Source organism: Pezoporus wallicus, unplaced genomic scaffold, assembly GCF_028554395.1.
Source record: "Pezoporus wallicus isolate ANWC-B61680 ecotype Strahan unplaced genomic scaffold, APGP_CSIRO_Pwel_v1 contig_8209, whole genome shotgun sequence".
In the NCBI taxonomy this organism is placed as follows: Eukaryota; Metazoa; Chordata; class Aves; order Psittaciformes; family Psittacidae; genus Pezoporus; species Pezoporus wallicus.
Window position 1 is genome coordinate 67,092 of NW_026637192.1, and position 23,041 is coordinate 90,132.

The 23,041-nt window shown below is 40.9% G+C and overlaps 1 protein-coding gene across 4 annotated transcripts in view; it reads left to right on the forward strand.

Moving 5' to 3' along the window:
* Positions 1-23,041, forward strand: part of MCC (MCC regulator of WNT signaling pathway) — a 206,424-nt gene that overhangs the window by 25,873 nt on the left and 157,510 nt on the right. For 2 of the 4 annotated variants that reach the window (XM_057403871.1, XM_057403872.1), the window contains exon 2: positions 3,900-4,111. Coding sequence is in view for 1 of the 4 variants with exons in the window: in XM_057403866.1 (XP_057259849.1) it covers positions 22,310-22,366 (57 nt within the window). In the remaining 3 variants the exon portion in view is untranslated. Of the gene's footprint in view, positions 1-3,899; positions 4,112-21,707; positions 22,367-23,041 lie in introns of those variants that run through there. The other 2 variants (XM_057403866.1, XM_057403868.1) reach the window with 2 other exon arrangements.

The window sequence follows — 23,041 nt, forward strand, 5'->3', positions numbered from 1 at the left end:
CACTACCTGATCATCAAGCCCACACTTTCTTAGCTTATCTATGAGGATGCTGTGGGAGACAGTATCAAATGCCTTACTGAAATCAAGAAAAAACACATCTACCACTCTACCATCATCCATCCACCTAGTTACTTGCTCATAGAAGGCTATAAGGTTGGTCAAACATGACTTCCCCTTGTTAAAACCATGTTGGCTGCTCTTAATGACCCCCTCATCCTTGATATGTCTAGAGATGGTGTCAAGAATAAGTTGTTCCATCACCTTTCCAGGGATGGAGGTAAGGCTGACCGGTCTATAATTACCCGGGTCCTCCTTCTTTCCCTTCTTATAGACTGGCGTGACATTTGCCATCCTCCAATCCTGAGGCACCTCTCCTGTTTCCCACGACTTACCAAAGATGATGGAGAGTGGCCCAGCAATGACCTCCGCCAGCTCCCTCAGCACCCGTGGGTGTATTCCATCCGGACCCATTGTTTTATAGATGTCCAGATTGCTTAACTGATCCCTAACCCAATCCTCATCCACCAAAGCAAACTCCTCCTTTATCCTGACTCCTTCTGGGGCTATAGGAATCTGGGTCCCCCAGGGAGAGTCTGCAGGAGTAAAGACAGAAGCAAAGAAGGCATTCAGCATCTCTGCCTTCTTTATACCGTCTGTCTCCAGGGCACCCACCTCGTTCAGCAGTGGGCCTATATTGCCTCTTGTGTTAGTTTTATGTATTTGAAGAAGCCCTTTCTATTGTCCTTGACTTGCAAGATTAAGTTCCAAGGAGGCCTTAGCTGTCCTAATTGCCTCCCTACATTCTCTAACAACTGTCCTATATTCCTCCCAAGTGGCCAGCCCCTCCTTCCATAATCCATAGATTCTCTTTTTCTGCATGAGTTTGCCCAGCAGTTCCTTGTTTAACCATGCTGGTCTCCTGGCTCCCCTACTTGACTTCCTACCCATTGGGATACTCTGATCCTGAGCTTGGAAGAAGTGGTCTTTGAATGCTGACCAACTATCTTGAGCCCTTTTACCACCTAGTACTCTTTCCCATGAGACTTCCCTTAGCAACTGATTGAAGAGGCCAAAGTTGGCCCTTCGGAAATCCAGAAATGTGGCCTTGCTAGGTATTCTATTCCTCCCACACAGGATCCTAAACTCCACCATCTCATGGTCACTGCAGCCAAGGCTGCCATTGACCATCGCCGCTTCAACCAGACCCTCCTTGTTGGTGAGTACTAGATCCAGCAGCGCTCCTCTCCTAGTTGGTTTGTCCACCATCTGCATTAAGAAGTTATCATCAAGGCACTGGAGGAACCTCCTAGACTGTGAATGATTGGCTGTATAAGTCTTCCAGCAAATACTGGGGTAGTTAAAATCCCCCATGAGGACCAAGGCATGTAGTCATGAGGCTGCTTTCAGTTGCCTGTAGAAAGCCTCATCAACTGCTTCGTCCTGATCAGGAGGTCTATAACAGACCCCCACAACTGTATCACCCGTACCAGCCTGTCCCTTAATTCGTACCCACAGACTTTCCACTTGCTCCTCATCTGCCCCTGGACAGAACTCAATACATTCTAGTCTCTTTCTCACGTAAAGAGCAGCTCCACCACCTCGCTTTGCTGACCTATCTTTCCTAGAAAGGACATAGCCATCCATGACCACATTCCAGTCATGTGAGCTGTCCCACCATGTCTCTGTAATTGCCACCAGATCATAACCTTTAGACCACACACAGACTTCTAACTCCTCCTGTTTATTCCCCATGCTGCGTGCATTGGTGTACAGGCATTTCAGGGAGCGAGCAGAGCACGCTAGTGGCACCCTTGGGAGGCGGGAGGCCTTCTGGTCTTCATTAATACTAGAACAATGCCCCACTAGTTCAAACCCAGCTACAACCCCCTCGCACTTTGAATCTAACCTAGAGCTCTGTGAGTGAGCTCTGCTAACTCTTGCCCTGGTACCCTTTTTCCCATGTGGGACAGGGTCTAAACAACTATCCTTTCCCTTAAATGAAACAATAGATTGAGAGTCCTCCCTAGTCCGCCATCTCTCAAGCCCCAGCATGTTTCTCTTTGGCTTGTCCCCAACAGGCCCTTCTCCCCTTCCCCCTTCATATCTAGTTTAAAGCCCTGTCAATGAGCCCTGCTAACTCCTGCCCCAAATACCTTTTCCCCCTCTGGGACTGGTGTATCCCACCTGCCACCAGCAAACCAGGTGTCTCATATAGCAGCCCATGATTGAAAAACCCAAAACCCTGCCTTTGGCACCAGTCATGTAGCCATAGATTAATCTGCAGACTCTTCCTATTTATCTCTTCACCCTTGCTTGTAACAGGTATGGAGGCAAACACCACTTGCGCTCCAGACCCTCTAACCAGCCGTCCCAGGGCCCTGAAGTCTCTCTTCATTGCCCTTGCCCTCCTTGTAATAATTTCATCACTGCCAACCTGAAAAACCAGCAGCGGATAGTAGTCAGAGGGCTGCACCAGATCAGAGTTTCCTTTTAACATCTCTAATCTGAGCCCCAGGTAGGCAACAGACTTCCCTGTGGGATGGATCTGGTCTGCAAATGGGCCCTTCTGTTCCCCTCAGAAGGGAGTCACCCACCACAATTACTCTTCTTTTCTTCTTGGTTGAGGAAGTTCTAAGGCATGGGGGTGAGTGACAAGCCCTAGGTGACTCACTAGATAGATCTACCCCTCCATCTCCATTTACCTGGCCCTGTAGTTCCAAGACCTGGTACCTGTTATTCTAGGGCAACTGGGAGGGAGAAAGGGATTGCGAGGGTTTTCGCTTTCCTCTCCAAGGAGGGACCTCCCTCCATACCTCCTTGTCCCTTAAGTTCACTCCTTCTATCTGATGGTAGGAGGGAAGGCAACCCATCACTTGCTCAACCACATCCCTCTGCCCTTGCCTTAGGGTGTGGCTCCACCAATCTATTTCACTTTCACACTCTCTGATAGCTCTCAACCTTCCTGCCTCCTCCCTCAGTTCAGCCACCTGCCTGAGCAGATCATTTATTCGCTCACACCGCACACAAGCGGTGTCACTGTCTCTCTCCAGTACAAGTGCCAGGCTCAGGCATTTACTGCAGCCAGAGACCTGCACGGTTGCATGTCTGCAGGAAGGCTCAGTCTGGGTACCCACATTATTCCTCACTGCGGCTTTTGATCTTCTTGTGACCATGATCTATGTGGTCGATCTGTCTGTCTACATCTGTCCGCACAAGCAAGCAGTCCTTCCTCCTCCTGCACTCCAGGAGAGTCCTCTTGATCAGGCGGTCACCCCGCGTGAACTGCCTTTGACCCGCTCTGTTCGCCGCATTCCTGGTCGCTCGCGCTCCCTGGGCAGGTTTTTAACCACTCACAGCTGGTGCCGCTCCTCCTGACTCTGCCCCCTGTGAGTCAGCTCCTCGCGTGAGCTGAGCTGCCGGCTCCTGGGCAAGTCCTGTCGAGGACTTGAGGCTCCCTCCTCAGTGGCTCTTGTCGCTCTGAGGTGAGGCTCCTGGACGCTGATCTCACCCCGCTCCGCTCCGGTGTTGCAGGCGTCCTCTCTCAAGCTGCTCACCCCGGTAATCTCCTCTATCTGGTGAACAGTGACAGGACATGGGGAAATGGAATGAAGCTGCGTCGGGAAGTTCAGAAGAACCTAGGAAAAGGTTCTTCACAGAGAGGGTGGTCACTCAGTGGAGCAGGCTCCCTGGGGAAGTGGTTAGAGCACCAAGCCAGCCAGAGTTCAAGGAGTGTCTGGACAATGCTCTTAGCCATATGGTTTAGTGTTAGGTAGTCCTGCTAGGAGCAAGGAGTTGGACTCTGATCCTTATAGATTACTTTATATTTGAGCTGCTCTATTATTCTGTGATTTTCCTAACACAGTCCGTAGTACAATGTTTTTTCCATTTCTGCATTTTAGGTGCCTTATCAGGAGCCAGAGAAAGCTGGTAGTATGATTCAGGAGCAAGAGACCTTCAGAGTCCAGACCTCCAGAGTAATTCTACACTACAAAAGGTGTTGGAATATGGTGGAAGCAATGAGACCCGACAGGCTTCCCTGCAAAGACTTCTAAATCAGGCCTCAAGTTTTAGCAGCTCCGTTGGAGGAAGCTACTTAGAACTTGTCAACACTGTAAGTGCATTTTGCTTCTGTTTTTAAGTTTTTGTAGAAGATTTTTATTGTTTGTGGGGTTTTTTTCAGTGTGTTTTGGTTTGTGGTTTTTTGTTTGTTTTCTGAAAGCAGCATATCAAGTTCAGGCTTAGAGCCTTTGAGCCTTCATGGAAACAATGCTACTCTGCTGCTGCTGCCGCCTTTCGTTTACCAGAAAACTCATGTGATTTTAGCAGTTGGTAGGTGTATAGTATTTCCAAAGCTTGTATAATTGAGTTTCATTGAAAAGGGTAGGAATCATGAGGTGCTAAATTGAAGTTCTTAATTTATACAATTTAACAGAAGATGTTTTTTATGTGGCGCTTACGGACATGGTTTAGTGGTGGTCTTGGCAGTGCTAGTGTAGTGATTGGACTCAGTGATCTTAAAGGCCTTTGGCAACCTAAATGATTCCATGATTCTAAGATTTGTGCCTGAAAACCTCTTATCAATTAATGTTTTTTAAGTATGGTGTCACATTGCTCAGAAGTGTTGTGCAGAAAAATTCTTCATATGTTATTTCATTACTTAATTATTTGATAATTTTTTTAAACCCTTGGTGAACTAGCACTTTGCTTTTTTATTTCTACAGGCAACAACTATTCTCCCCTGTAAAAAATCTGTAACTATTGTGCATTCCACTGTATTGCTGTCAAGCTTATATTTTAATTTTAAGCCAGATGTGTTATAAAAGACCACCTATTTTGTAGCATGTTTCTGATTTATGCTTTACAGGAGTTTAAGTGGAGAAGTAAAAGATGTTAACATGAAAATTAAAAGTTTCTAATTTTTAAAATGACTTTATTTGCATGCTTGACTTTGAAACAGTCTTGTAGTTCATGGTATTACAGGATAATTCAGGCTGTAAGACAACCTCAGGTGGCCATCTAGTCCAACATCCAGTTTAACACTTAATGTCTAATGGAGGTGGTGTCTGGCAACAGAGGAAAATCAATTTTTTAACTGCTTTAAATTCTTGCATTACTTGAAAAGAAAATGATGAAAAATATTCTGGAAGTGTTTTCGAAGGCCTTCTAAGTTTTATTTAAGTTCCTGAATATGGGCTGATATATGACCTAAAATTTCCATATTCAGAGTAGAAATATGTAGATACTAAAACTTATCTAAGGGAGAAAAAAGTTCAAGCAAGTTGACAGTCCCTTAAAGGAATTGTGTCCTCATTTTTCCTAAGAATGATAGTAAGGGATGAAGTGTGATTAATCATAAACTCTTTGATCTTCAAAAATGGACAGAACCATATGGAAACTGGAAAGAGCAGAAAAACGGGCAGGCACACATATATTGTAGAGAGGTTAAAATGGAGGGCCTGGGAAATTATAGGTCAGTTAGCAGCTTTAATTATACTTTCCAGCAGTTTTCTGGAAATGTGAGCAAACTTAAGTGACCAAGAGGCAACGTGTGGATTTGTAAAAGAACAATCATATCCATCTAACCTAATATCTCTATTAACAGTTGGAGTACTTCCTCACACTGAAAACTGCTCTCACAATAATCCGCTAAAAAGATGCAAGTCTAGGTCTAAGGAGGATAATGGGTGAATCAATGTTTGTTCAGTTACATGTGTTCTGTAGCATTGGTTGACTTGCTTAAATATTAGCGTTTTGAAAAGACATGAGCTGTTGCACACCTGATTAGTTTAAAGGATGTACAATGCACTTTGACAGACGTTTTAAGTAGAGCTGCTTAAGAGAAATATAGCTGGCAAAAAGAATGACTTGCATACTTTTTTCCTGGATTAGAAAATGTTAGTTGCTGTGTCCTATTTGGATCTGGAGTTCATTCAGGTTTCAAAGTGGGTATGCACTTTGTATGTCCTCTGTCTATGCTCCTGGCTGATGATGGTTCAGAAATCATGGGCTTTGGTAACTTCTTGCACATTTGCAAATATAAAGACACAGGTGTGCAGTGTTTCTAGAATGCACAGTGTGAAGGCTACTGCAGTCCTGTGATGTGTAGAAATCTTAAAAATAAAAATGCTGAAGGCTGATATGAAATAAAGGTCTCTGGGTCTTACATTTTTCTGTAAGTTTATTCCCATCTCTAAATTCCTTCTATACTTAATGTTATGAAAGATGCCTCATATACAAAGTACTACTGTACAAAGTATACCAAAGTATTACTGTAACCAGTATTACCTCAAAAAAAACCCCAAACAAAACAAACAAAAACACCCCACCAAAACCAACCCAGATGAGTACTTAGTAACTGCATTTCTTCCCTTTGCTAGTTGTTTCTTTTTGTAAAGCTGTATAATAGAAGGACAAATAATTAAGAAACAGACTCTGTGTGGACATTTCTCTCTGGAATTCTCAATTCTCCTAAAGTTAACCAGAGAGATTTATCTTCTTCAGAACACTTATAAAAAAGCAGAGCAGGGCCTCTCGGTGTCATTCTTCTCTCAAATGCACAGTTCCTGGCAGCTTCTCCCAAACGCATCTGAACAGGCCATATGTACACACTCTTGTAAGCAGTTTTGATAAATGTTTAGGCTTTAAACTTACAGGTCTAACAAAGTAATTGTTGTATGGGTGAACATAAATCAGTTGTTTTGCTTGGAAATCGTATGATTGTTTTTCTCTCAGCTCCTTGAACTGCTTTCCCTTTTTGGAGTGTCAATTCTTGTTACTTAATTTCTTTTTTTTCTTTCTGACAGTCTTTTGATTTTATACTGTGCAGTCAGGCTAAAGACATCTCTGTGGTGATTATGTACTTCTATAGCAGAGATTATACTCCTCAGTCCACACAGAAGGTCTTTATGCTGCCAGCAGCATTTAAGTTCTGCAGAGATTTGCAAAATCTAAATGAATGTCAGGCCATTATAATTTTGCTTGTTTTTATAAAGTGAAATTTTTAATGCATTTGTGAAATCCTGTGAGCATACAGCTCTATAAAGCTTTATAAAAACATAATATCTCCTCTGAAGATTTTGTTCATTCACAGAAAGAATGTATATTTTAGAAAGTGCTGTTTGAAATTTAACCCTTTATACTCTTTGCATGTTTTTATGTGTTCGCTTCACATTATTTTGCTGGTTTAGTTTATTAACATATGTTGAGGTTCAGCTTTTGTTTTACCTGAATACCAGTGTGTAAATCTTTCAGTATTTTTCAGACTCACATTTTTAGATAGCTTTACTTTGATACCAGTATTTATGACTAACATATTAACCTTTAATATGACCCGTCACCACTGACTAGATAATGTACCTATTTCTGCTGGTAGGTTAAATACTGCAGCACATATCCCTGGTGAGAACCCTTGTATGTGTTCCAGATGTAATCATTTATGAACTCAGTGTGTATTGCATTGGGATGTAAATAATTCTAATATCCTTCATGGATAGAAAAGGATTTCTTTGTGCATGTGGAAGTTTGAGAGCTGTTTTTTATTTTTACTTGGATTTTCAAAGTTGGACAAGGATAGTCATGTAACTAGTGAAATAGCTAATTGTGTTCACATCTGTTCACTTCCCAGGCAGCCATGTGATACTAATGCATTCCCTGTGGTGCTATCAGTACGCTATATATCAGTAATAGCATGCTGTTGTAGGAGCTGAAGTATTGCTGTTCTCTGAAAAGATCACATGAAACATCCTCTTGATATGGTGGGCATATTTCACATAAGAATTACTGTTATGTTTAATCAGGTGAAGCAGTAAGAGTTGGGTATGTTTATTTCCCTTTTCATATTCTCTTTGCAAGTGATTAAAATAGACTAGGTTAACTTTTTTTTTTTTTAATTTAGAATGTGTGCCTTAGTTCAGTGTTAAGATGAATGTATTTATCGCAGGTAGATAAGTTTAGGTAAGTATGGAATAAGATAAGTTTAGATAAGTATTGGTATTGTTTCATTTGCCAGTATAATATGATCTCCTACTTCCATTCTTTCTGCTGTAAATAACTCTGGTGGGCTGAGAAAGTCTCTGCACGAAGATCTTACATTTTTTTAAATGTGAGTGACCCCAAGTATGTTGATACATATGGGTTTTTTTAGCTATTGAGTCCCTGGACTGATATGATCCTTTAATCATGATCCAGCATCCTTTAATCTCTTGATTTTTTCCTTCCAAATATACTTGAGCTGTATTGGCAGTTCTTTGATTGCACCTTCCCTGCTAGGGCTATTTTGGTTGAAAACATTTAGAAAGATTTGATGAGGATATGGTTGACTTCAAGAGGGGAAGAATACAGATGTGTTTTTGAGAATAGAGCATGGTAGGATTTCTTCATGATCACTTGCTTTTAGAAGCCTCTGTTTTACTTCCTCCTCAAAGCAGCCATGTAAGTGCCACAGGCGTGGTTTTCTTACTATGTGAGAGAGAAGGGTGTATTTACAGAGTTGCCAGCATTGCTTCCTGCAGCATCTTGTGGTTCTGGCCAGAAACCATACAGGCATAATCCTGCTTTATTTTGTGCAGGGCTGTCAATGCTCTAGTTAGGAGAACATTGGAACAGATTGCTCCACCTGCCAAATCTGCACTTCTCACCTTAACCAGGGCTGGTTTTGCAATGTCTCCATCAAGAACAAAGTAGAAAGCTAATGCTACAAGATTCTCAATGCATATTCTCTGAACTAGGCTGCTTTTCATCAGCTATTCCTGCCTAATTTGCATATGTATTTACCTCATTTGAAGGTGCTAAAAAGCTTCTTGAGCTTGGGAATGGATCATTTTAGTTATGCATCTGTGTGACAGGGTATGCTTTCTGTACAGAAGGATTAAGGTGACCAAATCAAATTTAGTTCTGACTGTGGACTCTCTGTGCCAAATGCAGGTATAATCTCTGGTGGGTACACAACCCAAAAGTTTATAAAGTACAAAGCCATACTGGACATATCCATAGCAAAGCAGTATGTCCTTGTACTAGAACTAGTTTTCATCATGATCTCTAGCAGGTGGGAACTTACTGTCTTTGTTTTAGGAAGTGTCATGTTCTGCAAAAATAGATATTCTTACTGTGATACTTCTCTATTAATCAGATCTGGTGAATGCTTGCATTGCTAATTTTTCACTCCTTCAGAGCATTGAGCTGCAAGTTATGACAGACAGAACCATTGTTTTCAGGGACATACGGCTTTTTCTTTCCCTCCTAGATAATCTGCTCTATATTCAGGCAAACCTAACTTGCTGTTGTTGACTATGTATATATATTTTGGGTACAAAAGAGCACACAATATTATAATTTTGTTTACATATATGTCAGATTGTGACTGCAGTGCAGTTGGTTCTGGATAATTGCTTGAAACAGCATTAATAGGCTGTTTTATCCTGAGTCACAATAACCATTTGTGTGCTCTGAGATACATGCAGATCTAAACTATGTGATTTGCATGTAAATTCAGTGCTGCCATCATGTTATGGAGCATATAATGATTTTTTGCAATGCCTTAAGTGCACTTAGCACTTTAGCAAAAGAGTACTATAGAGATGCTTGGTATTTGACATATAGTCACATATGACATTCTGTGATGAAATTCAAATTGCTGAATTTAATCTCTTTGCCTGGCCCTTTCTCTATCACTTCAGACCATTTGACAGACAATTTTCTGTTACTTCGTACCTTGCTTTTATATGGCACAAGTCACTGTAACATTAGCATGTTTACAGAGTAAAAACTGTACTGCTTAAAAACCGTATGCCAGTTACCCTCCCAAGAAGCTGTAAATCTTGTTATGTACACTGTAGTTTTTTAAGCTACATTTTTGGCTCATTTTAACTAGCTAGCAAGTGTAGATTTTAAAGTTAACTTGTTAAAAACAGGAAGGTGTGTCTGTTTACCAAAGAAAGCAAAAATATTCTTCTAGGGGGTGGGGAAAAAAAGGCCTCATAGAGATTTGCGTCAGTCTAGGTATACTCTTACAGCTATCCTAAATATGAACCATTTGCTCTGTTGTTTAGTTTACAGCCATCAGCTGTAAATGAGATGAGTTTTATCGAAATTACACAGGTACTTCTTTTGGGAAACTGTCTTTCAAGAAAATTATTGAGGAAGATTGATGACAGAACTACACTGTGAAAGGTGATTCCATGGTTAGTTTGTAGGCTACTTTTGTTTGGTATCCCTACTAATGAAAACCTGTTGTAAAGTGCCTCATTTATTGTGTAATTTTTAAATAGTTTTATAACTCAATAATATTAGTATTTCCTTTTCTGGCAAACTCTGCCCCTTTTTCTTCTCCCTCCTCTCTCCAAATCTGTTTTTAAATTAAGCTTCTTTGTTCCTTGGTTTGGGAAGCTCTATTCCTTCAGCTTCCCCACCCCTTTTCTTATTAAACAGGGAAATTTGGCCCCAAAGTATCAGGTACCCAATGCTCTGCAAACACATCTTTTTGGATCAGAGAGAGTAATGGCTTTCTAGTTTCTCTGCATGAGGCTGGTGTGGACAAGGAATGCTTAGAATCTGTGTGTTTCAAGGAATTTATTCAGTGCTATAGCACTTTATAGGATATGTCAGGATTCAGTTACTTGTGCACGAATTGATTTTTCCCAAGTTAATTTGTTGGAAAATCTGTTCTGTATTCAGCATACTGTCAGAATTAAACTGCAGGAGCCATGTCTCTTACTTTCCTCCCCTTGCAGCCATTTCTTTTCCATGTCCTACATGCAACTTTTATTACAATTTGTTTTTCATGCCAGTAAAAGCTACTGAAGTTTTTTCAATAAGAATGCAAAATGTAAAATGTAAAAATGTAGCCCAATGATTTCTTCAGCTGGAACCCTAGTAGGTAGAAAGGCCTAAAGCTGAACATTCTAGTAGTGTGAACAGTAGCACTTACTATTTATAAAGGATTTGTGCCCAAGATAACCTGGCCTTTTGTGCCTTTGCTTCCAAAGTAGGCGTCATTTCCATTCTGACAGTCAAAAACTAGAATCCAAGAGTTTCTTAAAGCAAGAACTGATTATTGAATATAGATTTAGGAGGCTTGGCTTACCAGAAAGCAGGCAGAAAGGCAGTTTTGTCTGACAGATGTTTTTTATGTTAAATGGGAAGCTGTTTGCTGTTTGACTTTGATTTCAAGCCAGCACTGTAATGGAGTTTTTGTCTGAAACAGGTATCAGATGTATTAAGTCTATGAATTGTATTTTTACAGTCCTGGCTTCTGTAGCCCTCTAACAGTGCTCAGTTACTCTTCTCTTGTAAATTAAAATGGACATGATGGATTAGGTCTGCCAGGAGTCATCTACTTTATATGAAATGCGTTTTTTCTGTCTTTTGAACTTACTGGATTGTTAACAGACGTAGAGGTGAGCAAAAGGCAGATCTGTAAGCTTTATTGGAAATTCACTTCAGTAGCATACATGCTGAGGGGATTTGTTTGTTTTGTTATTCTATTACAGAATACAACATGTTACAGAGTACAACATGATGGGCAAATTTGCTGAGGCAGCCTTTTAATAGATCCTTTTGACTGAGGCTTTTAACTGGATCTTTTATGTGACAGTTGAACAATATCTCTTACAAGCATGTAACAAAGGTGAAATGTAACAGAATGATGGGTTTTGACCCAGCTTAGTAGTTGTAATTGCATGATGGGAACTGCCATGTGGCAACTGGGTGCAACAGAAAAGGGCCCCTTAAGAAGTGTGTTTAAGTAGATGTTTTGAAGGCCTATGGAAGAAGTTTCAAAACTAACTGAACTTAGTTGCAAGGTCTTTATATCTTTCCCTACTCCCCCTATTTGCTAGAAACTGTCTTTGTGCGTCCTGTTTTGTTTGCTGTAGTTGAGGAAACCGTATCTCCAGTGCAGGTGTTCAGATCTTTTCACTTTTTCAAATTTTGTGTTTTTCCAGTTTCCTGAAGAGCAGTTCATCTGGTATGTTAGGCCAGCACCACTGCACACAGCTATACAGAATATAATATTTATATTATAACTTTGCTTGGCAAAGTGGTAAGGTGAGCCTGAGGCCCAAGAATAGTCTGTTGAAGCAACATTAACCTCCTGGATTCTGGTTTGCCAGAGCAATTACCATGTAGCTTTCTAACAGGGTCTTTTGTATTAACAGCTTTCCTGCCTGTGCTCTGCCTGAGCTTCTGTGAATCCTCATTTATTAAAAAGGTGAGAAGACTTATTCCCACTCCCCTTCCACAAACTTACTAACCCCTTATGTTTTGGTTACATGATACAAAGGAATTTGATAACAGAATGAAAATCTTAACCGCATTGCAGAGTTGAAAACGGACTCTAATGTGTTTTTACAGTTCAGTGCTAGTTCAGTTATAATGGAGTAATCAACCACTATCCTGCCAACCAGGCGAGACACGGCAGGTTTTCCACAGAAGCCTCTCAGTGCCATGGGTAAAGTCACCAACATGCTCCTGCTCTCTGAGGTCTTTTCTCTGTCACTATCAGGTCAGGGACATTGACCTGAGGCAGTGCAGAATGGTGAAACTGTTCAAACTCCCTGCTTCTCTTCATGTTTGGTTCTGTTTGTTTGTGTATTGTGTATGAGGGCTCTGCTTGGTTTTGCTTTTTTTTGATTTTTTAAATGAATATATATTTGTCAGCACAGCTGCTTTGGGAAAGTATTTTGGTGCCAGTGCAGAGAAGATGGGAGTTGAGTACTTATGCAGAGGCATTCTCTTGCACTTACTATTTCTACTTTTTGTGAAGAACTGTTTCAGCATGACTGCTTCATTTTTGGGCTAGAAAATCACATTATCCTTCTCAATTGGCAGATAGATTATGATAATAGCTATGTTGATGTGTATGTTAAACCCTACTCTTCATCATGGTAGGAAGCAATGAAAGTAAACTTTTGAGTTTCAGGAAGGACAGTGTCTGTTTGTGAAGAGTTCATAATAAAATAAGAACCTCAGTGATGTTCCCAAGTTACATTTGTGCCTTTAAGCTAAATAACCGTCTTTAGTTTCCTACACTAAGTTTTGTTTTACTTTACCTACTTGAGGCTATAATTTCAGGGAATTGACTGGAGAAAAAGACATTATCTTTCTACCCTATGAATTTTTAAAGACATTTTAGATGCATATTTTTGGTTGAATCTAATATTTACATGGATATTGACTGTCTGGTATGCATTATAGAAAAGGAGGGAAACATGTTTCTGTAGCACCTACAGAGGTGCCAGGTATTTGTTCATAATGCTGAAAGGATTTTTTGTCAGAATTCTAAATTCTGAAGACAGAGCAAACAAGACTTCAAATTTTTTTTAAAGAGAAGTTTGTTTATTTGCTTTGGTTTAGTTGGTTGGTAGACCCTTCTATAACAGTAAACACTAGAAATATTTAGCAAGTAATTTCTAAACTTAATGAAGTAAGGGACTATCCAGGTGAGGCCTGAAAATAAAGATGATTTTAGCTTTGTAATCATGTTTCACGAATCAGATAGAAGATACAAGAAAGTCAGAGATACCGTAAATGTGGAAGCAGGGTTGTTTGCTGTCCTTCCCAAGGTAAAACGAAACTGACAGATATGAAAGCTGTAAGGCAGCCTTGAAGATTATGGTGAGAAGCTTAAATGTAGGAAGGTGTATAGGAAAAAAGCGTTGAAAGGTACATGACAGAGCACTTAGAACGGCAAAAACAAAAAAGCATTTTATGGACCAGATGGGGTTTTAGAATAAGGAGCTTGGATTTTATGTCTGCTATTTAAGGAGAGAAAAAAACCCATATAAACAAAAAGCAAAACACAGACCTTTAGAAAAAAAAAGAAATACTTGTATTTATTGGATATTAAATACTTAGGGAGTTGAGAAGTGAATTTCTTGATAGTAAATCCTGAATTTCTTGATAGTAAAATATCTAAAATAGGGAGTTTTACTGACCAGAGGTTACACACACACACACACACACACACACATACATATATATATATATATATATATGTATAGCCCTGCGGAGTAAGGCTGGTTGATGAGAAAATGAACATGAGCCAGCAGTCCAGAAAGCCCAGAAAGCCAACTGTATCCTGGGCTGCATCAAAAGGAGTGTGACCAGCAGGTCAAAGGAGGTGATCCTGCCCCTCTGCTCTGCTCTCAGGAGACCTCACTTGGAGTACTGTGTGCAGTTCTGGTGTCCTCAACATAAAAAGGACATGGAACTGTTGGAACAAGTCCAGAGAGGAGGGCCACGAGGATGATGAGGGGACTGGAGCACCTCCCGTATGAAGAGAGGCTGAGGAAGTTGGGGCTGTTCAGCCTGGAGAAGAGAAGGCTGCGTGGAGACCTCATAGCAGCCTTCCAGTATCTAAAGGGCGCCTATAGGGATGCTGGGGAGGGACTCTTCATTAGAGACTGTAGTGACAGGACAAAGGGGTAACTGGTTAAAACTTAAACAGGGGCAGTTTAGATTGGATATAAGGAGGAAATTCTTTCCTATTAGGGTGGTGAGTCACTGGAATGGATTGCCCAAGGAGGCTGTGAATGCTCCATCCCTGGTGGTGTTCAGAGCCAGGTTGGATGAAGCCTTGAGTGATGTGGTTTAGTGTGAGGTGTCCCTGCCCATGGCAAGGGGGTTGGAACTTGATGATCTTAAGGTCCTTTCCATCCCTAACTACTCTATGATTATATATATATATATATATATATATATATATATATATACACGTAATTTCAGGTGACATAATGGTTTAAGTAATTTTTGTTACAATTTCTGCCAAAATGAGAGATTGCCAAACTCCGTAAGTGCTCAGTGAGGTTGGTGCTCTTGTTATTTAAATACTCATGCCAGCCCAAAAGTTCTACAGAGCTTCAAGCAGGGATAAGTCAGACACTTGCCTTGCATTTGCCTGAATTCATTTGCTTGACAATGTTTCAAATGGAACATTTCAGTGAATCTAATTTTTCAAATACTTATACATACATACATTTATGTCTATGTGTGTGTATATGCATGTATTTGTATGTAAGGCATGCTACGGCACATGAAAAACAACAAGGTGCTTGGTGACAGCCAGCATGGCTTCACTAAGGGGAAATCCTGCCTGACCAATTTGGTGGCCTTCTATGATGGGGCTACAGAACTGATGGACAGGGGTAGAGCAGTTGGTGTCATCTACCTGGACTTGTGCAAAGCGTTTGACACTATCCCACACAACATCTTTGTCTCTAAATTGGAGAGACATCAGTTAGATAGGTGGAGCACTCAGTGGATAAAGAACTGGCTGGATGGCCGCACGCAAAGAGTTGTGGTCAATGGCTCAATGTCCAGCTGGAGACCGGTAACGAGTGGTGTCCCTCAGGGGTCAGTGTTGGGACCGGTCTTGTTCAACATCTTTGTCAGTGACATGGACAGTGGGATTGAGTGCGCCCTTAGCAAGTTTGCCGATGACACCAAGCTGTGTGGTTCGGTTGATACGCTGGAGGGAAGGGATGCCATCCAGAGGGACCTTGACACACTTGTGAGGTGGGCTGATGCCAACCTTATGAAGTTTAACCATGCCAAGTGCAAGGTCCTACGCCTGTGTTAGAGCAATCCCAGGCACAGCTACAGGCTGGGGAGAGAAGAGATTCAGAGCAGCCCTGTGGAGAAGGACTTGGGGGTGTTGGTCGATGAGAAAATGAATATGAGGCAGCTTCAGTGTGCGCTCGCAGCCCAGAAAGCCAACCGTATCCTGTGCTGCATCAAAAGGAGCATGACCAGCAGGTCAAAGGAGGTGATCCTGCCCCCTCTGCTCTCCCCCTACCAGGGGCTAGGATGCCTCCCCCTTCTTTGTGTCCCTGTGGACACTTAGGTGGTCACTGATCCAGGTCAAGGAGTTGAGTGTTCAATATGTCAGTGGTAATGGAAGTCAGAGTGGAGAGAAATCTTGTAATTAGGGAAAATAATTAGGGACTGACCACAAAGAGACATCTTGGAAGAGTTCAAGAGTAAAAGAATTGGGCAGCTGATGAATTGGGTTGCTGAATGTTTGAAGAGACAAGATCATACCTGTGGTGTGGGGGCTGGAGCCAGAAATGAGAATGTATGAAGCACAAGATATAAACCCAAGAGCATTTAGGAGTAAGGAGAGAATGTTAATGAGGAAATGTAACTATCAGGGATTGGGAAAAATAGGAGAGACTTAGCAGGGGACAATTAAAAGTCAAATCTTTCTTATGCAGATGATAATTTTTGAAAGGGTTTCAGTTCACAGCTGGTAAACATGAGGGAATACAAGTTAGCTACCAAGAATGAAGGGACTGGAAGTGAAATGACTTTATTTACCTTGTGGTGAATAACTGGGGGAATGCATAACTGAACTGAGGGAATGCAGGACAATGAAGGGAAGTTGAGCAGAAGTATGATGGCAAGAACTGTGTTTTACAGAATGGCCTTGTTTGTGTTTTTAAGCAAGGAACAAATGAACATCGATGATAATTAGGTGGCTGCAACATGAAAGGAGCATACTAATTGCTACTGTCTCCCCTTTTGTTGTCACAGACAAGTCTCTAAAGTGAGTAACAAGCACATATTGCCTCCCTGATCATTCTCCTGTCCTGACCTGATGCTAAGGCTCAGGTGGGGTCAGAGGGAATCAAAATGTATGGGTTTTACTAAAATGACAAAGTGGAAGTGGCTGTTTGACAGGTTGGTGAATAGCTTCATGGCATGAAATACTGGAGGATAGAAAAAGAGGTCAAATGTGAACTCCCAATGAGACTAATCAGGTCAAGGGTGTGACTTTTTAAGTGGATTAAGTATTTGAGGAATGGTGAACAGGTGAGAGTAGCTGATTGAAGTGCTATTTGGAAATGACATTATTCTAGACATGTTATCTGGTTTAGATGTGATTGAAGGAAAGAAGTTTGCTTGTGTTTTCTTCAGAGAGTGCTTGATTCTTCAGAATAAGGTTACCTGCAATTGTTTCAAATGAGTTGGATTTTTTTTCTCTCAAGCTAGGTATATAATCTTCACTTGCATTAATGAGAACAGTTTGCATCAAGAAGAATTTACCATCCTTTTCAGACTCTCTCTTTTAAATGATAGTGCATTAGTGCTATTGAATACAGAATTTTCTGGAAGCATTATCCAGCTACTGTATTGAATTTCTGCTTCCAAGTTTAGTCTTCTTGCTACTCTTTTCTCCATGGAAATTTAGACTTGTAATTACACCAGTATATTCTGTGCCAGAGTGAAAACAAAACCATGTTGCATTCAAACTGTGTGTAGTCGATTTGCAGTATTTGTAGGTGTAATTTATTGTATGTGAGTGTGCAGAGTGCTGCTCTAACTGTAGACATGATACTGAAACAAATGCAAACAAACTAAATGCTCAGTGGACTTCAATTAGTTGCATTTTAATTACAGTGCTAATTAAACGGAACCAACCCAGAAGGCCTTACCTCATACATTTGGAGCTGGTGATCAGCTAAATGTGCATATTGTGTGTGGAGTGAAACTGCTCCTCAGAAAGAGGTGCACTCTATGCTGAAGAATATGTGATACATACGTACTTGATAATTGCTTTTATGTTGTGTTTTTCACTCCACAGCTGTCAAAACAAGGAAGAAACATTCATGTGTGGCAATTATCAGACCTGCTGCAGTGGCTGTTAAGAAATAGAGTATTGTAATTACTCAGACATACTGTCCTGGGTTCAGCAGTAGCAGTCATGTTTCTCCTTCGTGGTAGCTGGTGCAGTGCTGTGTTTTGACTTCCAGCCTGGGAACAGTGTTGGTGAAAGCGATGTTTTCGGTTGTTGCTAAGTGATGTTTACCCTGACCAAGGACTTTGTGAGGCTCATGCTCTGCCAGGGAGGAGGGGAAGCCGGGAGGAAGCAGAGACGGGGCGCCTGACCCAGGCTAGCCAAGGAGGTATTCCATACCACAGCATGTCATGCCTGGGGTGGGGGGTAACTGGGAGTTACCCGGAAGGACATGGGCTTCCAGGTGGGACTCGTTTCTTGGCTGGTGGTACTGTATTCTCTTCCCTTGTTATTTTCTCTTATCATTGTTGTAGTTGGTAGTAGCAGTGGTGATTTGTGTTGTACATTGGTTGCTGGACTGTTCTTGTCTCAACCCGTAGGAGTTGCATTCTTTCGATCCTCCTCCCTGTTCCTCCGGGAGTGGGGAAGTGGAGAGGCCTGGGGAAGGGGGGGGGGGCCTCGATTGTTGTCAGCCCGGCACCACTCACTGGGAGTGAGTGAACAAGCTGTCTGGCTAGGGTTTAAACCACGACACATACTATGAGGGAGAAACCTTGTAAAGTAACTACAGTGCTCACTTCTTCCATTTTCCGTAGCAGTTTCAGAAGTCAAAGGTGAGGAGGGCAAGAGAATTACATCTTGTCCAAAAAGAATCCTTTTATACCAGATGATCTAGTAAATCTTAGTAAATGATTAGTCACTTAAAAGGTAGACTCCTCAGTGAATCCTGAATGCATATTGATGATTCTTTTACTACATTTTCATAGAAGTAAACAAATGGAATAGAGTGGCCATAGGGTCCTTAGATCCACAGTCAGCAAACTGGCCACCCTAATGGTTGCTACTGGATAATTCTGAAATTACCTTGGGAAGAATCTGTCAGTGCAGATGCATTTAGCTACAAGCAGTATGCATCATGAGTGCTTTAGAGGTATAAAATGCAGTAATTGATCAGAATGCACTGAGATTGAGTGGAAGCCCAACTTCCTTTTGTTTGCATCATAGTACACACTGAGGTGTCCGCTGAGACTGTGTCCTCTTGGGCCAAGAAATGTAGGTTAAGAGATTTCTTTTCCCATCCGCATGCCATGCCAACCCCTTCCTTAAGTGTAGAGGATAAAAAAGAGATAGGCGTAAGATTGAGGGAAAGGGAGCATCACTTTTCTAGGTGAGGAACTGGGTCAGGGAGAGCAAGAATGAATAGTCAGCTGCCAAACAGAAAAAGAAGAGACTGTGTCCAGCCGGCACCTCTCTCTTGCTGGATCACAGGGTACTCTGTTCTTTTCCTGGCAGTCCAAAATTGGCATACCTGAGATTTTCCTTTGTTTTCTTTGAAGCCTGACTTTGGCACAAGTCAATGGGAAAATACACTTCAGCTTCAACAAAATTATTTGGATCCTGCTACTGTATTAGATCCCCTACATGTATTTGAAAATGGTGGAACTGCGTGGAGACAATTGTTCAGGTCTTTCTGGAAATTTTGTGATGTAATGTTTTCATTCAGTTAGTAAAATAAGACTGTTTTAGAAGAATGATTACATTTAGTCTTATCTAGCCCTCCACAATAAAGAAATGCCCTCAGAGTTTACAAAGACATTGAAACAAGCAGTGCCAGTACTTACAGGTTAGTTAAGAGTTGATGCTTTCTGACTAAGAAATGTGTAATCCCGTAACACTCCGTGCAGAGATTGGAATGGCAGTCAACTTGGGTTAAAGTAAAATAATTTTTTTCACCAGAATTTGGTGTAACTCTTCTTTTGTGTGTGTTACCATTATTTTTAAGTTATAAATAAACTTTGTTCTGAAAGTATCTGCATGTATCGCTTACGTTTTTGTGCACATCTGAAACTATGAATTCTGCTATTGTTTTCAGTCAGGATCTGTCTCTTTCCACTGTGTTACTGTATGGAGTAACATAAAGTTACGAAGGAGGTAGAAAAAAATCCTGTGAAGCATCTGGGTATATGACTGCATGTATCTGGGTATACAGATCTTGTGCATCCTGCACCATTATGTTTGGGATGCATCCATAGTATCATGTGGTTTGTCTGATGGCTAGTCTGCCAGGAATGGACAAGAATGGTGAGTGGGGAAAGCAAATAAAGTCTTTTAATTTCTGAATGCCTGTTTATAGTCATCTGGGAAGTATTTGGCAACATAGGAATATAGTAGAGGAAATGCAGTATATTGAGGCCATAATTAATATGGCATTTATTTTAGAAAAGGAAAACCATAGAACTTTACTCTTAACCAATTCTGAGGCTCATCCCTGTGTGGGTGAACCTGTGATACATGTGACAGAATTGGACAAAGATCAGATAAGTTTCTAAACAGATTATACAAAGGAATAGAAAAGTTGGTAAGGGTAATGATGCAAAATACAAAAGCTTTTATCACCCTCCCATTGGTGAAAGCATAACTTGGTAAAATATTTTTAAATGTACTGTGTCAGCTGCAGAAGTTCTTAAACTGAAGCCGCTTTTTTAATCATGTATGAAATATGAGGTAAGTCGTTATACAGTACCTATGTTCCTGGGTATAAAACACTGTTGATCAAAACTGTTGTGGACATGCTGTTCCATACTGCAGTCTGTGTCTTCCGCCTTCCTGCCCACTGGAGAGGGGAAGCAGTTCGTAGCAGTTATATGTTCTGTCTGAGAGAGCAGCCATCTGCCAGCAGAGAGCAGTGCAGCCCGCTCCCGGTCTGTGAAGGGCGATAAACGGAAACGCGGGGAATAAAGCGGATGAGTAGGGAAAAACACACAGAGAAGCGCTAAAAATGTAGCGGCAGAACTGAATTGTAAAGATCAGGCAGAGAGGATTCTCTCAAGGAGGAAAATAATGAATAATGGAGGCAATGCAAGGAGGGCATGGAAAGAGGAAGGGAAACCCAAAAATACAGACTACTAGAAAGCAAATTGGAGAACAGGAAAAAACAAAAAAAAACCAAAACCACAAAAACAGAAAGGAAAGGGTGGAAAATGGACATGGAGGATGAAAGTAAAAAGTCTTATGAAGAGATGGGGTAATTCCCCTTTCCTCCTGTGACAGAGGAGAGTTCCTGATGGTGGGCACGGAGGAATAACAGGGACCTGGAAAAGTGCTACTGCTTTTTAGTATGATAGAGCAATAGACAGGTTCTTGTTCTTAATGCACTTTCTGTATTGTCATTTGGATGAATTATCCCTGTGTGTGCATACTGATGTCAATCTGTAATTAACAAGAATAAAAAAAATACCACAAAGTGATTTTCAAAATGTTGGTCTTGGAGAGCGTTGTTTCCCATTGTAATGTTATTTTTCCCCATAGAGTTGTGCCACAGCTTGCATAGTATTTATTCCTGTTTCTCATAGTTGTTTTGTTGTTTTTTTTAACTAACTAGGCACTTTAATAATACATTGTATTAAGATGATCAGGTAAATTTCAGCTGCAGAGTATGGCATTTCCTACATCTAAATCCAAAAGTACATCATAATCCAACATTATGAAGTACAGGGCTGTCACTGTTTTAGGGGATAAAAGGAAGGGGAAAGGAGGTTGTCTGTTCTTGCAGTGGGTGCAGCATGTCCACAAAGCCAGTTTGTTACGGATTTTCCTAGATTATTACTTGAATACTGAAAGTGAATGTTTTTTTTTTCTCCCCTTCCTGCTGTAGCATCTCCCCAAAGTCTTTGTAAAATGTCAGTGTGTTATGTAAAATCTGCAGCTTTCTAATGGTGCTTTTGGGCTTACTGTGACCTTTTGAAATTGTTACAACCCCCATCCCCATAATCCCCCAACTTTCCTTCCTTAATTGCACATGGGAATAGCAATCAAATTTATTGTTATCCAGGTGCCATTTCCTTTACTTAGCTTTATAGTGTTGTGTATAGTAGTTAGCATGCAGAAAGCTGGAAAGATGCCTGCAACTCCAAAATGAACTCTCTGTAGCCGTCTCCCTCCCACTTACACTCTCCTTTAGTACCGCCCTTTCCATGCGCCCTTTAGCCAGCAGCAAGACAGCTGTGTTTGATCATAAACCACTTAAACTCCAGGCTTACTGGCAGGGAAAACTTTAGCGTGAAGTGCAGCATTGGTTCATCTCAAATAGAGGAGCTTTTCTCTCTTTTTCTTTCTCCCTCATTGAAGACTGTAGCAGCACTTTCTTTTTAATTTCTCCGTGAACTCGTATGAAGCTCATCAAATTTTTCTGAGTACGTTAGTGGCATTGGGAAATGCTCTTAAACAGAGCTGTGGAAAAGAGCAGCACAGAACAAACAGCAGAGATGAAGCACACCTTGGAGATGGACTAAGACAGCCTTGGGATCCTGGCAAGCAGTTCCTTCCCTGGATTATCTGAGCACTTCACAATATTAGCAAGTCTCTTGCAGCAATGGATTGTCTGTGAAGTCAAAATCAATTTGGCTCTTTTAGTAGATTTTGCATTGTTAATTTAAACTGTCAGTGTGGAGTATAAATGGCTGTCTAGAGCAAAATGTGTCAGACATAAAATTTTGGAAAAGAAAGTATTGAATCAGTTGAACAAAGCTTTGAAGCATTAAAAGCTGCAGAAGTCATCAAGCCCTGAGAAGTCTAATCATGAATTCTGGAGTTGCTATGAAATATGGAAATGACTCCCCTGCAAAGCTGAGTGAGGTAAGCAGTTTTCAGTGCCCTTCTTTATGCTTTAGAAAGAAACGCTTCCCTTTGGGGCTTTTCAGTATGCAAGCAATGCAATTAAAAATTAATAGAATGTGTATTTTGCTATAACTTGCTATGCTAGTCAGGAAATGACTGAACTTTTTTGCTGCTTTACTCTGAATAGATGGTGAAGTCCAAATTATTGTAACCATGTAGAGATATTTTTCCTATTACCCTGCAGTAAAGCTTGCCTTGCCTCTGAAGAGCTGTCTTTATACCCAATGTTAATTTTGCAGTAGGTGAAATACAGACATCTCAGCTGAAATTAAGCAGATGGTGACTAGTTTAGAAGGAGAGTGGGGAGAAGGGAAGATGACAAATATTTATTGGTAAGACAACAGTGTGGTCAGAATTTGTGTTTGCTTGTATTTAGCCATGGTGATGATGTGTATTTAGGTTAGATGAATTAAGTTACTTCTTTGCCTAAGAGAAAACAAGCCATGTGAAACTTTATGCTTTTCCACTGGTAGTAAGCTGTTATTTCTTACAGTTGTGGGTATGTCTGCTTTTTGTATAACAAGTCTGTGTGTGTTGTGTTTTTAATAAATCTGAAATTATAGCCATATCAATGTCATTCAGATGCTTAATAAATATTTTAGAAATGGCATATTTTGTCAATTACCGAAATGT